This window comes from Elgaria multicarinata, chromosome 9 (genome assembly GCF_023053635.1).
Source record: "Elgaria multicarinata webbii isolate HBS135686 ecotype San Diego chromosome 9, rElgMul1.1.pri, whole genome shotgun sequence".
Classification (NCBI taxonomy): domain Eukaryota; kingdom Metazoa; phylum Chordata; class Lepidosauria; order Squamata; family Anguidae; genus Elgaria; species Elgaria multicarinata.
The window spans coordinates 20,826,395-20,840,872 of record NC_086179.1 but is presented as its reverse complement, the minus strand read 5'-3'; the positions used below and the strand labels follow the sequence as shown (position 1 = coordinate 20,840,872).

Sequence of the window (14,478 nt, the reverse complement as noted above, 5' to 3'; positions counted from 1 at the left end):
TACACTAAAATAAAAGGGCGAATGGCATTCTAGCACTTCAGTGTTTTCTGGACTAAACATATGGAACTGTTAGTCTGCCGAAATAACATTTCCGCTAATAGCGAATTCAGGTGGTTTAGTGCCTGTTAGTTTAGAACATAGGAAACTGCCTTATACTGTCTCAGACCAGCTAGACCAGCATTGTCAACACTGAGGCCAGATCTACACTAGGCAGGATATAACATTTTAAAAAAATGTTATATACCATTTTAAGGCAGTGGTGTAGATCTTGCCTATTTGGCAGCAGCTCCCCAGTGTTTCAGGCAGGAGTTTTTCCCGTCCTACTTGGAAATGCAGGGGATCGAACCTGGGACCTTCTGCACGCAAAGCAGATGCTCTACCACTGAACTATGGCCCCTCCCAAAAGCAAAAGAGGGCCACCTAGAAATAAAGTATTGGTTACTATATACTTGGGAGAATTAAACAAACTAACTTTTCCTAAAACTCCATGGCAAGAATGTGTGACCTTCTAGAATGGGGTGGTTGATACATGGGCCGCAGGCCACAAGTGGCTCCTATCCGACCCCCACTGCACTGCTGAATTTGGCAGCAGCGAAATTTTATCTCTCTCTGTGTGTATATCACACATAGGGATTTCAGTGGTACAGATATTGGTGGAGTTAAAAAAAAAAAATTGGGTGGGGTGGAATGGTGCCTAGACCTATTCTAGAAAACATCAAAATGCTGATGACAGTTGTGTCAAGAGAGAGAAAAAGAGTCTAAAGAAACCAGAGGTCAGTTAGATGGTGACTAACGAAGTCTATGGTTAAGAGCAGTTAGGGTGTCGGTCGCTGGGTGAGGAGAATGAAGAAATGGAGGCCATGGGAAGAGAGGGAATTTACTTGCTCAAGTCCATGATAGCGTATAGTAATTGTGATTAGGGAAGAATTGAGGAGATAGATGCAGTTTGGTTAAGGAACCACCCCACCCCACGCCCCTGGATGTTTCGGGAAAAGTAACTTTTAAACGACTCCTAAAAAGATACCTTTTTTAAAAAAGAGCCTTCCCTGGACTGTAATTTATTCTGGTTTTATGTGATTTTAAAGTTTTAATCTGGATTTTATGGTTTTAGAGAGCTTAGGCTGTTGGGCAGTATCAGTACGTAATAAATTAATAAATAAGGGGAAAGGATACTTCCTCACTCGCTGGAAGTGCACTCCCTCCCCCCCTCCCCTTTACATATAAGTATACAATTCTTCATTTGTGTTTGGCAGCCCTCTAGTACATTAGGGGAAGGCTAAATAAAAGTGTCCTTTTATCCTTTCCAACCCCACCGCCATCACCACCTGAATAACACTGCAAGGCTACTTGTTCCAGGTTCTGTTCATTCCCTGAACAGGAATGCTTCTCTTACAGAGTGGGAATACATCCTAACTTTGTGTTGCAGGTCCCCTTTGTATACCATAATGCCTATAAACACCCATTCAAGTTTGGAGAGATCTGATGTTGAGAGAGGAAGTAACGCCATGCTATCTTTCTGCTCTTTAGGCACCTTAAAGAGATCCAAGAGCTTCAGAGTCGCCAAAAGTTGGAGATTGAACTGCTTTATACGAAACTGGGCAAGGTGCCTCCAGCAGTAATCATTCCGCCTGCTGCTCCTCTATCAGGCAGGCGGAGAAGACCTACTAAAGGAAAAAGTAGCAGATCCAGCCGCAGCAGCTCCCAGGGTAATAAGAGCCCTCAGATTTTGGGTAAGGCTTCTTAACGATTGTAGTAGAAATGGCCATGGGTAGGGCAGTTGGCTCATTAGTGTGTCGTTGTTCGTTTGTTTTCCAGCAGGTTGCCTAATGGTGAAAATTCTTGGGGTTTTACTTTGGTATCTGAAATGGTTCATTGTCTTCCAGACTGCCACTGAATTTTTATTTTTATCTTGTTTTCTTGAGACAACTCGAAAGTATATGTGCTCCCTTCCTCCTATTTTCTGCAATGTAGGTTAAATTGAAAGCAAGTGGCTGGTTGGGTACTTAAACCCAGGTGTTCCCGGTCCGATTCCAACTACACCTGTTCGGTGCTTACATAATGCTGAAGTTGTATGTCTAGCAGTTTCACTTTGTGCGTCATATTTTTGCATTGCAATTCAAGATGTGATGAGGGGCTGTACATGGGGCAAAACATGGCTTACTGCAACATAATTCTGTAGGGTATGTACAGTGAAGACAGGTAACTACTGTTTTTGAAAGGCGGGATATCAATACATTAATAAATATTCCTCCCTTACCCAGCAGGATAGAAACAGGTATATACTTCGTCACAGTGTGTACCTTTAGCCCACTTTGTCAGAATATTCTTCCTGGTCTGAATCATAAACAGTATAGAGATTTTGTGGAAGCTTTCGCTTTTTGTCCTGTGTTCATTTCTCAGTTGCTTTTCTCACACTTGATGTTTATTCCATTGGTTTCAGTCCAGTTTTATAGGGAAACCTTCCCTGTACGTGCCAGCAGGCGTAATGCTTCACAATGCGAAATACGACCACCACGAGTCTCCTCTAGGATGGGAAAACTAAGCACCCATCACGTTGCCAGTATCCTAATGATTTGCTTCTCCCCACCTCCCCACCCCCACCTCCCACAGGCAATCTGTCTGCTCAGAGCGCACCTTCGGTCTTGCCCCAGCAGCAGACCCTCCACCCTCCTGGCAGTGTCCCAGAAACAGGACAGAACCATCTGTTACAGCCCCTGAAACCGTCTCCTTCTAGTGAGAACCTCTACTCTGCCTTTACTAGTGATGGTGCCATTTCCATACCAAGCCTTTCTGCGCCGGGCCAAGGTAAATATCGTAGATTAGCATCAAGGAGACAAGACTCCAACTGGGGATTGAGGTGGGGGATTAAATGCCCTGCTTCATTTCAGATTATCTCCTTCATAGGACGAGCCTGAGAGGCCTGGCACACTGACACGTAAGATTAAAGAGATGACAGGGAAGGTTCCAACATTCTGCACCTTCAGTAAGGAGATGACAGAGGGGAAAAGCTTAAGGGAGACACTGCAAGAATATGCTTACCCTAGATAAGTGGGAACTTGTCCAGCTTGCTTATAGCAAGTTAAAAATGTATGTTTTCTGGACAACTCCCTGCATTACCTTTGAGGCCTCCTTGAATTTGCACATTGCACTTTGACAGTGGATCCATTCCTTAATGTTCTCATTCCCTATTTTTCTCCACTGAAAATTGTATCAAATAATTGCCTTTATATTTTGGCATGAGCAGAGTTGCGATGTGTGAATTTAAGACTCAGAGGTGGATAAATCAATAGAAGAATAGCATATGACAACTCATACTACTGTTCCTTCCAGGCTGCCTTGCTAGAGAAAAGGGGGTCTCTTCTCCTTCCTCTTTTTAACCACAGGAGCACTACTAACCTGTACCTCACGTGTTTTTCAAGTTGTGCAATGTATGATGTCAGTGTGTGCCTTTGCTATCATTTATATTGCTTGTGGCATGCAACCTTGTTCCTGCTGGATTAACTATTGGAAGAAAGCTCTGTTCCTTCGTAAGGAACAGAAATGATATTGGGGGGTTGCTGGGGGCATTGGGGGGAGGGCAGAGAAGAGTCATGGATCCTTGTGGCTTGCAGATGCCCCTCTGCCGGTTGAGGCTCTTTCTCTTGTGTCTTGCTAGTGCATTTCACCACTCCAGCCTAGAGTTTTCTAACATCTTGTAGTTGTGTTCTGTCTCTTCTCTTCTCCTTGTTCTTCCCCCTTTTTTGTTTTTGTTTTATCACAGGCTGTGTGAAGTTTAACTGTGCATCTGAGCGGGTGACATTCAAGCCTGGTGGCAGGAGGACCCGATTTCTGAGTACGCCCTGCTTGGCTCTTTGTGTGTAACACCTTTACTCCTTCCTCGTCTTTTTGTTTTCTGCAACTTGGATCTGTTGTCACATGCCGTCCATTCACATCTGCCTTCTTGTATCTCTCCAACCCTGGGGCTTGGCTGAGTTGCTCTCAAGTATCTCTTGTGGAAACCTTCTAAAATAGTTATCCTGCTGCTCAACCAAAAGGCTCTGGTGGCAGTGGCTGCTTCATGTTTCAAATGAAGCTTCAAGTAGCAATGAGACATTCTTGTGACGTCTTGCCTCAGTTGTATGGGCTTTCCTATGGGGAGTAGGGGAGTAATGGCAGGGAGTGATTACCCAGGGCCCATACTGACAGGCAGGCAAGCAGATGCTTGGTCTTTCCTAGTGGTTCACTTGAAGGCTGTGCTGTAGACATGGGGCCAGTTCACACGAGTCTGAAGGGCATGGCCAGCTGCTTATCTGTCAAGGCTGATTTTTGTCAGCTTACGTTCAAGTCTGTCTATGGCAGTGACTGTTTAATTGCTTCAACCTGAACGCAACAGCAGTTCGGCAAGGGCTGAGGGATGTATTCATTGTGGTAGCAGTGGAAACACTTGGACAATTGCTTTTCTGTTGATGTGCTTCAAATCAAGATGACAGTCAGCTCAGAAAGGTGTGTGGCTAATGCTTATTCTCTGGGGGTCATGTGCATAGTACCTTATTTGTTCAAGTCCTTTGGCAAAAATAACCAGCTTTTCTTGTGCCCCCCCTTTCTTTTAATTACTTGCATAGGAAAGCATCTACAGGTCCCCTTCCCATGACAAAAATAGGGAGTTAATAGCATGGATGGGTGGGTTTAAAATTTATATGTTAAATTTTATGTACACTTCTGAATGGTATGCTTATGCTGCAGTGTTCTTTCTAGCCTTGCAGTATAAGTAGGATTTTTGGATGCACTACTTATAAAGAGCATCTGCCCATGCGTATGGAGCAGCATCTCAGCCAAGCCAGGGATTTTTCTGTGTCTGAAATCAATGAGCAAAACAGCAATTTCTAAGAGAGCCTTCTACAAGGACAGCTGCAATCACAATGATGAGATGATTAGGGAGCTTAGAAGAAATGACCTTTTAGGAGCTGAACTTTGTAGTGACACTTTGTCTTCATTGGGCTTGATTTTCAGTTGTTTGAAGCAAGTATAGTACATACTTTTAAATTATGATTACTATGATATTTTCATGTACTAAAATATTTACATCATGCCTTTTGATGCATATGGATCTACAAGGTAGCTAGCAACAATTATAAAAACTATTGAACCATAATAAAATAATATCACAGAAGAACATGCAGTTCTTCTCCCCATCTCTGGCTTCTTAACAGCAAGTTAGTTTAAGGGACAGATAGAAGGCTCTGCAAATAATGGTGATTTAGCCAGGACTAAGAACTAGCTCTGGGAGAATATTAAATTGCAATAAAAGATAAATCAGAGAGAACAAATCAATATTTCTCTTTACCTTGGAAAATAATGAATAACCAGCAAGTATGGGGCTAATTCCCACTGCACACTTGCTCTAGTGGATTTTTGTTTTTGTTTTTGCATGGCTCTTCATGATAAAGTGAGAAGTACCCTTTGTGGGCTAAGAGCCGTGATGGTAAATGTGAAGCCTTCCACCTTGTCCCAGTTTGTTGCAGCTGTCCTGTAAAAGGAGGCTATGCTTGTGGAAGCACGGCTTGGCTTGATGCTCAGTTTGTTTACAGGGTTTTTTTGTTTCTTCAACTTTGACCCTGACCTTCAATCATAGACGCTGGGATGGTGAAGGTCCTTGTTAGACATTAGGAGGCTGGGCTCAATAAAATATGGTTTTCTCGGTACAGTTGGAGAAAAAGTGGAAGAGGTTCAACAGGTATGTTCCTTCCTCTAGTGGCACTGACATTCCAGAAAAGAGAGCATTACTTTGAAGAACATCCTCGTCCAAGCATTGTAACATACTCTGTTAATGTATCTGAGAACAGCCAGGTAGCCTTTGGAGGCTTCTGTGCCATTCCTTTTGCAGTCAAAAATAGAAGTCAGATGAGTAGGTGGGAAATTAAAGACTTAATCCAGTGCCGGTTGAGGTTTGTTTTGACTTTCAGTTCAAACTGGACCAAAACTTGAATTTCTGAAAACAGAAAGAGAACCTGGACGGTTTGCGAGACTAACCCAAACTGGTTTCTTTGCCCGGTCAAAATCTGATGTTGGGTGGAAATGATAGACCACAATCCTAACACACTTGAGAAATTGCAGTCAGTTGTGTATCTCAATGGGAATATTGATGCACGTCCTCCATTTGGATGCCGTCATTGTGTTCCTTTCTAGAAGAGCTCCAAAAAGAGTTTAAAAACAGTGTCACCAAGGGACAGTGCACTGTTGTGTTTTCTCCCCTCTTTCTCACCAGGCTTTTTGTGCTGTTTGCTTGACACTAAATGTTTCTCACTGTTTCTCTTTAACAAATTGCTTTCTCTTTGTGCTTCAGGGAAGATGGTGAAAAAAGTCTGCCCTTGCAACCAGCTCTGTAGTAATTATTGCATTTTGGTTACTTCTGAATTCTGATTGCCAAGCTGCTATGTTTTGAGTTTTCCTCTGATCCCTGAAGCTTAACCTCCCTGAATCTGTCTTGAGCACAGCATCTGTCTCTTGTGTGTCTCTGTCCCTTCTAATGTGTGTTTCTGCACTAATGTGGCAACAGGCCTGGCCACCTCCTGACAGCTGTTCCTTTCTGGGAAGGTTTGCTTTGACCATCAGCCAGTCTGTGTATTCCTTGCTGATGGGTAATGATGCTGAAGTGTCTATTAGCACCAGTAACGTGCAGCATCTTGGACTGGAAGGCAAAACCTCCCATTTGCTTGCAAAGACCATGTTGAAAGGGGTTTTCCTAAGCACTGATCCAATTGCAGAGGGAGCTTCTGTACCTTAAAGGGTAAGGACAAGCACCCAAAGGTCCCTCAGTATGCCTGCAGCATGAGAAAACGGTTACCAGTGAAGAGGCGGTGCATGGAGCAAAGTGAATTGGCAGGGATCTGGGGGAGGGGAGCTCAAGAGATTGAATGCCGTGTTGCGGCCCACAGGCCAAGGGAGAAGCCTCTGCTTTTTATTCAGTGACACGAAGAGCCAAAATAAGATGCTGTATCGTTTGCTGTGACTGAGCAAGATTGGAGGGAGGTTGTTTTCCATTGTGTCTGATGTAAGTGCTTGTCAGGCTCTTCTTGATGGCTGATTCAGTAGATTGAATGTCTGAGAATTGTCTTCTTAACAAATCAGAGATAGAGGCTTTCCAATAACGCTCATATTTTTAATATTGCAGACTCTCTTACCTTACTGTCTTAGAGAAATCCTGGTATATAGTGAACAGCTTGTAAAAGAAAATCTCAAATACCAACAGGCATGATCTCACACCTTAGAATTCGCTTTCCTTCACGTTTGCCAGTTAGCCTAGGCCAGCCTTCTCATCTGGTGCTCTCCTGACTACAACTTCTAGTATCCCCAGCCATGGGGAAGGCTGGCCTAAAGTATGTGGGTTTTAAAAATTTGTACTCATTCTCTGGGCACTGTACTTCATAACAAGTGTGGGGTTTCCGGCCATCAGGAAGGGGCTGAAGGATGTGTGCTAGTCCCTGCATGGAACTGTTGACCGCAGAATGCACTGATACAACTGTTGGTACCTTGTCAAGAGCCCCATCCCCTGTGTCACTATTGCCTGTGAAGCTGTACTGGTTATGATCCTGACTATTCCTTTATCAATAGATGTGTGTCTGTGTTTCAGTCCCTCTCTCATCACATGGCTGAATTTTTAAAATATATATCTCAGAAATCCTTTCCTTTGCATGTTACACAGTTATGGTCTTACTGCTATTTCACTCTGCATTCCTTTCCCTCACCTGGGCAGAGGTCTTTTCCTCCATGCATGTGACTGAGCACTGCTTCTGTCTACTTAGTACACTTTGGAGAGAGGGCCGCCTCTTTCATCACCTTAGTTGGTGTTACCTGCTTTGTTTGTATTTCACAGTGCAATCACACCTTGCTCAGTTGCTGTCACTAATAAGGATGTTTTGTATTCATGTCTAATCTGGCCTGGATTCAGGGAGGCCAGTTTGATTCTTCAGACGCTGGGGTCCAAAGTTCAGTTCCTAGTACCTATGACTGACTTTGTTTATAATTGCAAGTTCCTAAGCAATAGGAACGGATTACCAGAGCTTACAAATTTAGTCTTGTGCAGTGGAGACTGTTTCTGCATTCCTGGCACTATTAAAGAAAAGGGGGAAAAAGCTTTGATTCCAGTATTTCAGTGCAAATCTTGGGAGCAAGTTAGGTGGAACTGGTGTGATTTCTAGTCTAATCCTGAGTTGTTTTGTGGTGAGTTGTATATACACACACAGTCTCTCTCCCTGATCAGTAAGATTCATGAACTTTAGATTCTCATACTGGGCTTTCTGTGTAGTCTTGGACAACACAGTGACCACATTGGCTTTTATTCCTTTTCTGGAAATTGGTGATTGTTTCATATCACATAGAAGAAACTCTTGCATTTAGGTGGTTGATTTCTGAATGACCTTTGTGGACAAGCAAAATCTCTCTTCCGCACCATTCCACTACAGATTTGCCACTGAAGGGCCATCAGAACAGAAACATGGATATGTCGGGCTTTCCTTCATTTTTATGAACTGATTCTACCGGGTGCCATATTTTGAATGAAAACGGCTCCTTGTGTCTTCTCTTTTCAGATATATTGAGAGCATTTTGTGGTATGAAATCCTAAGAGCCAGATGTGCAGGCTTCCCTGGCAGCCACCATCTTGAGTTGTTAGCCATTTTTGCCTTTGGAATTTTGGTGTTTGGACATTAAGCCAGCAGGTTCTTGATCCATCCTCATGGAAGGGTTGCTACCAGTAGTACAAATGTTCCTTTCCAATCATGAGTCCCTGGAGCTTTATACTTTTCATCTGCAGAACAAATCATCTGTCCATGCCAAGTGTACTGCTCCCCACTATTCCATCGAGTGGGCAAAGTTGGCAGTGGCATTAACTCGATATAATAGGTGCCTGTTGACAGTGTAGAGGAAACTATTCATCATGGGTCTGTCTTTAATACCAAAAGCTAATTCACTCTCCAGTGGAAAACGGCAACTTTGCAGACCACCCACTGATCTGGAAAATAACACACAATTACATAATTAACCTAATAGCAGAGAAACTGCTAGCTGAGCCCTAAAACCCTTCCTCTTCATTATGTCCTAGTGCTGAATTGCAGAATACATGTGCATGGCTTTTTAAATTCTTGCTCTCTCCTATTTTCCATTGTAGCTATAGTTTTGATGGCCTTCAGGAGACTTTAATCCAGTCAGGTTTAAATAACAGCTACTGCTTTGCTTTTCTAGGGACCAGCAGTACAAACACTGTTGGGGGTACAGTGAACAGCCAGGCACCTCAGTCTCAGCCTCCTGCCTCTAGCCGAAAAGGGACCTTTACTGATGACCTGCACAAGCTAGTAGACAACTGGGCACGGGATGCTATGAACCTCTCTGGCAAGAAAGGAGGAAAAGGGCACGGGAACTATGAGGTATGTGCTTGGCCTATGTGGATACTGCAAGAGTTCTGGCTGCCTTTTGGTGCCATATCTCTATACAGGGTGAGGCACTGTAACATTAAAGGAAGGATCTGCCACATATATGAAGGCAAAGACCAATTGAATAGCACTAGTGACTGTTTTAATGAGTATGAAGGGGGATATTTTGTTTAGCAACTCTCAAATAACTTATTCTTGGGTTGGGTTTTATTTTAGGGCCCGGGAATGGCAAGGAAGTTCTCCGCACCAAGCCAGCTCTGCATCTCGATGACATCCTCCCTTGGTGCTACACCCATCTCTGCAGCGTCAGCTACCTCCCTAGGTCACTTCACAAAGGCCATGTGCCCCCCTCAGCCATACGGTTTTCAAACAGTGCCCTTTGTAGCTCCCTGGAGCGGAACAGGTGGTCCAACACAGCAGCCTTTAGGCCAATTCCAGCCTGTAGCAGCTGCCTCATTGCAAAACTTCAACATCAGCAACTTGCAGAAATCTATCAGCAACCCCCCTGGCTCTAACCTGCGGACCACTTAGTGAGACCCAGACACACTGCTGGGTAGACTTTGGTGGGGGGAGATGGGGCCCTGAATCAACTACTAGGCTGCAGTGAACTGGCTGTTAGTGCCCAAAGGGGATGAATTTCCCCCTCTAACCATTGCTCTCTGCTCTCAGTAAGAAAAGCCCCCCATTCTGAAGATGGGGAGAGAAAGGTGATCGGGATCTTCCATGACGGGACAATGCTTCCTCTCATTCTTTTGTATGGAAAAGTGTGCCAAGTTGGAAGTCATCATGCAAGCCAAGTCGTTTGGCTTAAGAGGCTGAATCCACATGTGTTGAGACGGGAGGGTTGTCGTTAGTTCTAGCATGAATCTTTAGTATGCTGTTCGTCCTTGCTCTGAGGAATTGGGCCTGGGGGTGGGTGGGGAAGTTACCAGTTTTCCCATCTTTTCTCTTCCTTCCTTCAAACCATCACACCGAAGTTCCTGAACTGACGTGGCACACAGGTGGACTTGCAGAACAGTCCATGCGTTGAGATAGGTCATTACTGCTTTAAGTAAAAGATATTAACAGCTTTGACTGCAGCATTAGAGCAATTTAAATTGTTTAGAAAAAAAAATTAAAGTTCCCTGCGGACATGTACTTACCATCAGTTTTGATGTGGAAACACTGTGATATATAAATGTTGTTGGACAACAGTAGTTTAAAAACAAAATGAGTGGAGTATAGAGGGTTAAACAGTTAAAAAGGAAAAAAATGGGAAAAAAGCTAGCTATATCCTGATACTTATTGGAGACACTTTAACTTTTTTCCTTTTTATTTTCATTGTATTAGATAAATGTGAATGTATAATTGTATAAATTTAATGTACTTGAATACTTGTCTGTTCTCCCAGTATGCTTGCTGGATATTTTAGTGCCTTGGACTTTTATTGCTTCTGCAGTTAGCATCACCTTCCCAGCAGACTTTAGACAGGAAGAGGGAAAGATGGGGGGAAAAGGGAGGTTACTTGGACATAGTCACTGGAATACCAAAGGCTTAACACATCGGATGTTTTACACTGTAATAGTGTCTAGAGTAGGTGTTGGAGGGGGAGCTACTGCAGCTGTATGTCGAAAGAATAAAGGTACAGAATGGTGGGGGAAACCATTATGGTTGACACAGCAGCAATGAGCGATGAATAAAGGGCTGCTGAAATGAATGAAGACTATGACCAGAGGTAACTGGGCAGAATGAGAACGGAGGAAATAGTGACAAAGAGGTGTGTCTTTGAAAGGGTAGCTCGACTTTTAGGCTATAAAGGGGATTTTTTTTGGTAAGGTCAGTGTATGTTAAGGGGTTGGAGCTATCACTCTGGGGAGGGAAGAGTGTCTGCTGGGATTTGCTCCCCCCTTCATTCAATCCAGAAAGGCCAGGAGTAGATTATCCTGCTGCGACATCCATTGCCAGGGATGGATACACTTGAAACAGCCAGCATCAAAGAATAACTTGTTTTCATCCTATGTCTAAAGGATTTAAAAACTGGTACCAGGACTGTAACTAACTGAGTTGCCTTCTAGTAGGTGTACTATATCTCCTACTTTCTACTCGCCTTCTTCTTTCTAACTTAAAATACTGATTCCCTGTTCAAGTGAAATACAGCAACCAACTAGTATTACTTCATATTGCTGCAGCAGGCTGTGAAGGGTCAAAGTACTTCTGCTTTGTATTTGGAAGCAGTTTTACTGCTGGTCTGGAAGTTTGTATCCTAAGAAAACATGTCCCCACTCACCCCAAAAAATCCATCTAAGGTTACCAGGGAGTTTGTTCTTTCTGTACTTGTTTCACTCTTCCCTCAAACATATGCACAGGTCTTTCTTTCCATCCTTCACCTCAAGCTGAAGTTTACAGTGGCTTTGTCAGGAAGATAGATGAGGCTTGGGCATGGTGGCTGAGACACAAAAGGCAGACGTCTAGGTGGCTGGGTTTCAACAACTTTTCAGACTTAAGAAAAACTCAACTTTGTGATGTGAAAATGGGGGAGCATAAGGCTTCCTGGAGAAGAAATTAATTGAAAAGTCTGCTTTCTGGTGTCTGGCTGAGGGCTCTAAAGACGGAGAGTAGGAGTCGAGGGTCATGTGCAGAAAGTATGAAGGAGCAGTGATGAAAGATGCCACTTCATGATAGAGGAACTGGTCAGCTGAGTGTTGCACAAGGGTGGTCTTTTGGTTTAATATGTTTGAGGTCAGGTTTTCACTTAGTTATGCAAGTACTGGTTTTATTTACCATTGATTTCCCTCCTGTGGATGAAATAACTGAGGTCTAGAAGAATTAACTAATGCTACTGAACTGTTAAATTATTTTGTGTTAATATTACACTTTGAGTACCTTTTTCCACAAGATCTGTTTCTGAATTACAGATGTTTTCTTTACATTATTTAACAATGTACACTGTAAAAAAAATAAAAATAAAATGAATTCAAACCTTGGGCTTCCCTGGCCGTAGTTAATGGTATGTTTTGCACTAAATCCAGGCATTGCGCTTCCTGTATGATTGCGCTTTGTGCTGCAGTTTGTTACCTTTGTAGATATTTAATGAAATCATTCAAATAAACCAAACCTGCTTTTGTTGAGCTGTGGTTTTTCATTTTCAATAGGCTTCTACATCCTTTTGTGCTCTGAAGCTTAGCAACTATCAGTGAGCTCCTGTTACTATCATGCTACAGAGCAAATAATTCATTCAAGCTTGCAGGTGCCTCCAACCAATGATCTCAGTATTACTGGAAGATTTGGTTACAGCTCTGGCTTCTAAGAAAATTAATGATGCTGGCATCGACTGTGAATGTTCAAACACGTATCTTTTTTAGCCATAAGTGCTCGAAAGTCTCTTTAAAATAAGAACCTTGAGATGATCGGGAAACTGAATTCTCAACCTAAATACTACATCCTATTTCTCCACTTTTGTGGTACGACAGAATCCACAAGCTTGCTTGTATGTGATATTAGAGAAGGCCAAAATAGATACATCAGAACATATTTCTAAGGATTTTGTACATGTGCCAGAGATGCAAGCCTAGGGTTGTAACCAATTGTGCCTGTCTCCTCACAGAAGGCTGATCTAGTGTAAGCTTCCATGAAGAGGAGGCAATTCTGCAAATTCCTCCCTTTCTGCTCCAGTCCAACCTCTCTTTCCATGCTGTACCATCTCTCATTCTGTTCCAAAGGGCCAGAATGGGTTCTTGAGCAGGTTATGGGAGGTGCGGCAGGATTTGGCTGCTCCTGATCCTTTCATGGAAGCCTCCATTGGGTTAAAGAGTCTTCTGTCGTACCCTTCCCCTTGGGATCCCTTCCCTGAGGCTACGGGTACATTTGATCTGTGTTTAAGACATCTGTGTGTGTTATACACACACACACACACCCTGTTTGTGGAACACTGTTTTCCCTACTAGGCTTGACCACTCCCTTAATACCGCTGCCACCCTATAAGCTTTACTTAATACCTTTGGCCTTACTGAGAGACTACCTATAATGAAAGATGCCACACTGCATGCTGTGAACAAAAGAACATATAATTTATTAATTACACATGAGATGGTAAAGAAAATGTATTTGTGTTTTCAATAAGAGCTCTGAAATTTACATTTCATTTATGCCTAGCCAAATTTAATTCCTCCCTCTATATTTATCCCAAAAGAGCAGATTGTTCCTGCACACTCTAGCTCTAAACCCCAACCTTTTCCCTAACTGACCCCTATTTAAGCCCCACGCTCTCCACCCATCATACTCCAGCACACTGGCATTGCATTCACTCTCTCTCCTGCCTTACCTAACTTACCATATTAACTCTACACAGAGGACATAAAACATTACCATAAATATACACACCATAAGCACATTACATAGCCGGACATCACACCTCCGCATTAGTGGACAGATAAAATTAGATACAAGCTCTAATGTTCTTTCCACAGGTTTATTTGCTCTTTTAAGCATTTATTTCATGGCACAATAAATATTAGCACTGGGCAGTTACTCTTCCCTTCATAGGCTATTAACTAAGATACTTCAAAAGTGACATACGCTTGCTTCAAAACACCACAGGTATGTCCACTCTTTTTTTCTGTGGTCCCTTGACAGTACATGCCTCCTCAGCTGAAAAGTGCTGTGCTTCACTTAGCTTTTATATTCAAGATTCTGACTATGGCAATAGAAAAGCAAGCAAATGGCATTGAAGCCAACTTATATTGATTGAGAAGGCTTTGGGCCAGTAGTAGTAGTAGACATGCATAATGTAGAGAGAAGCTGTAAGGAAAGTGCAAGTAGGATTGGTTAAATGTTACAGCCCTATTATGTGGGCTGCTGAAAAGTCTTTCCACATGGTGGCACTCCGTGTCAGGGCCGTACCATTTCAAAAGAGCTTGGTAGGAGATGCTGTAATGTTGGCCATTCATTCTGCAAGAAGTGTTTACGTGAATGTTTTGGCAATTGTTTATTATTAAAAGAAAGTATAAATCACCCTTCATCCATAACAGGTATCATGTACAATAAGCATGACTATAATGTAACTGAATAACAACCCATTAAAGTAATTGAGAAG

At 42.9% G+C, this 14,478-nt stretch overlaps 1 protein-coding gene across 8 annotated transcripts in view; it reads left to right on the top strand.

The window, feature by feature from the left end:
* The window catches only part of WNK1 (WNK lysine deficient protein kinase 1), a 131,492-nt gene extending 118,978 nt beyond the window's left edge, over positions 1 to 12,514 (top strand). For 3 of the 8 annotated variants that reach the window (XM_063134917.1, XM_063134911.1, XM_063134910.1), the window contains 4 exons: positions 1,528 to 1,730; positions 2,611 to 2,805; positions 9,220 to 9,401; positions 9,624 to 12,514. In XM_063134917.1, the coding sequence (XP_062990987.1) occupies positions 1,528 to 1,730; positions 2,611 to 2,805; positions 9,220 to 9,401; positions 9,624 to 9,938 (895 nt within the window). In that variant the 3' untranslated portion in view covers positions 9,939 to 12,514. Of the gene's footprint in view, positions 1 to 1,527; positions 1,731 to 2,610; positions 2,806 to 3,760; positions 3,854 to 6,322; positions 8,189 to 9,219; positions 9,402 to 9,623 lie in introns of those variants that run through there. The other 5 variants (XM_063134916.1, XM_063134915.1, XM_063134909.1 and 2 more) reach the window with 4 other exon arrangements.
* Positions 12,515 to 14,478: the final 1,964 nt, after the last annotated feature.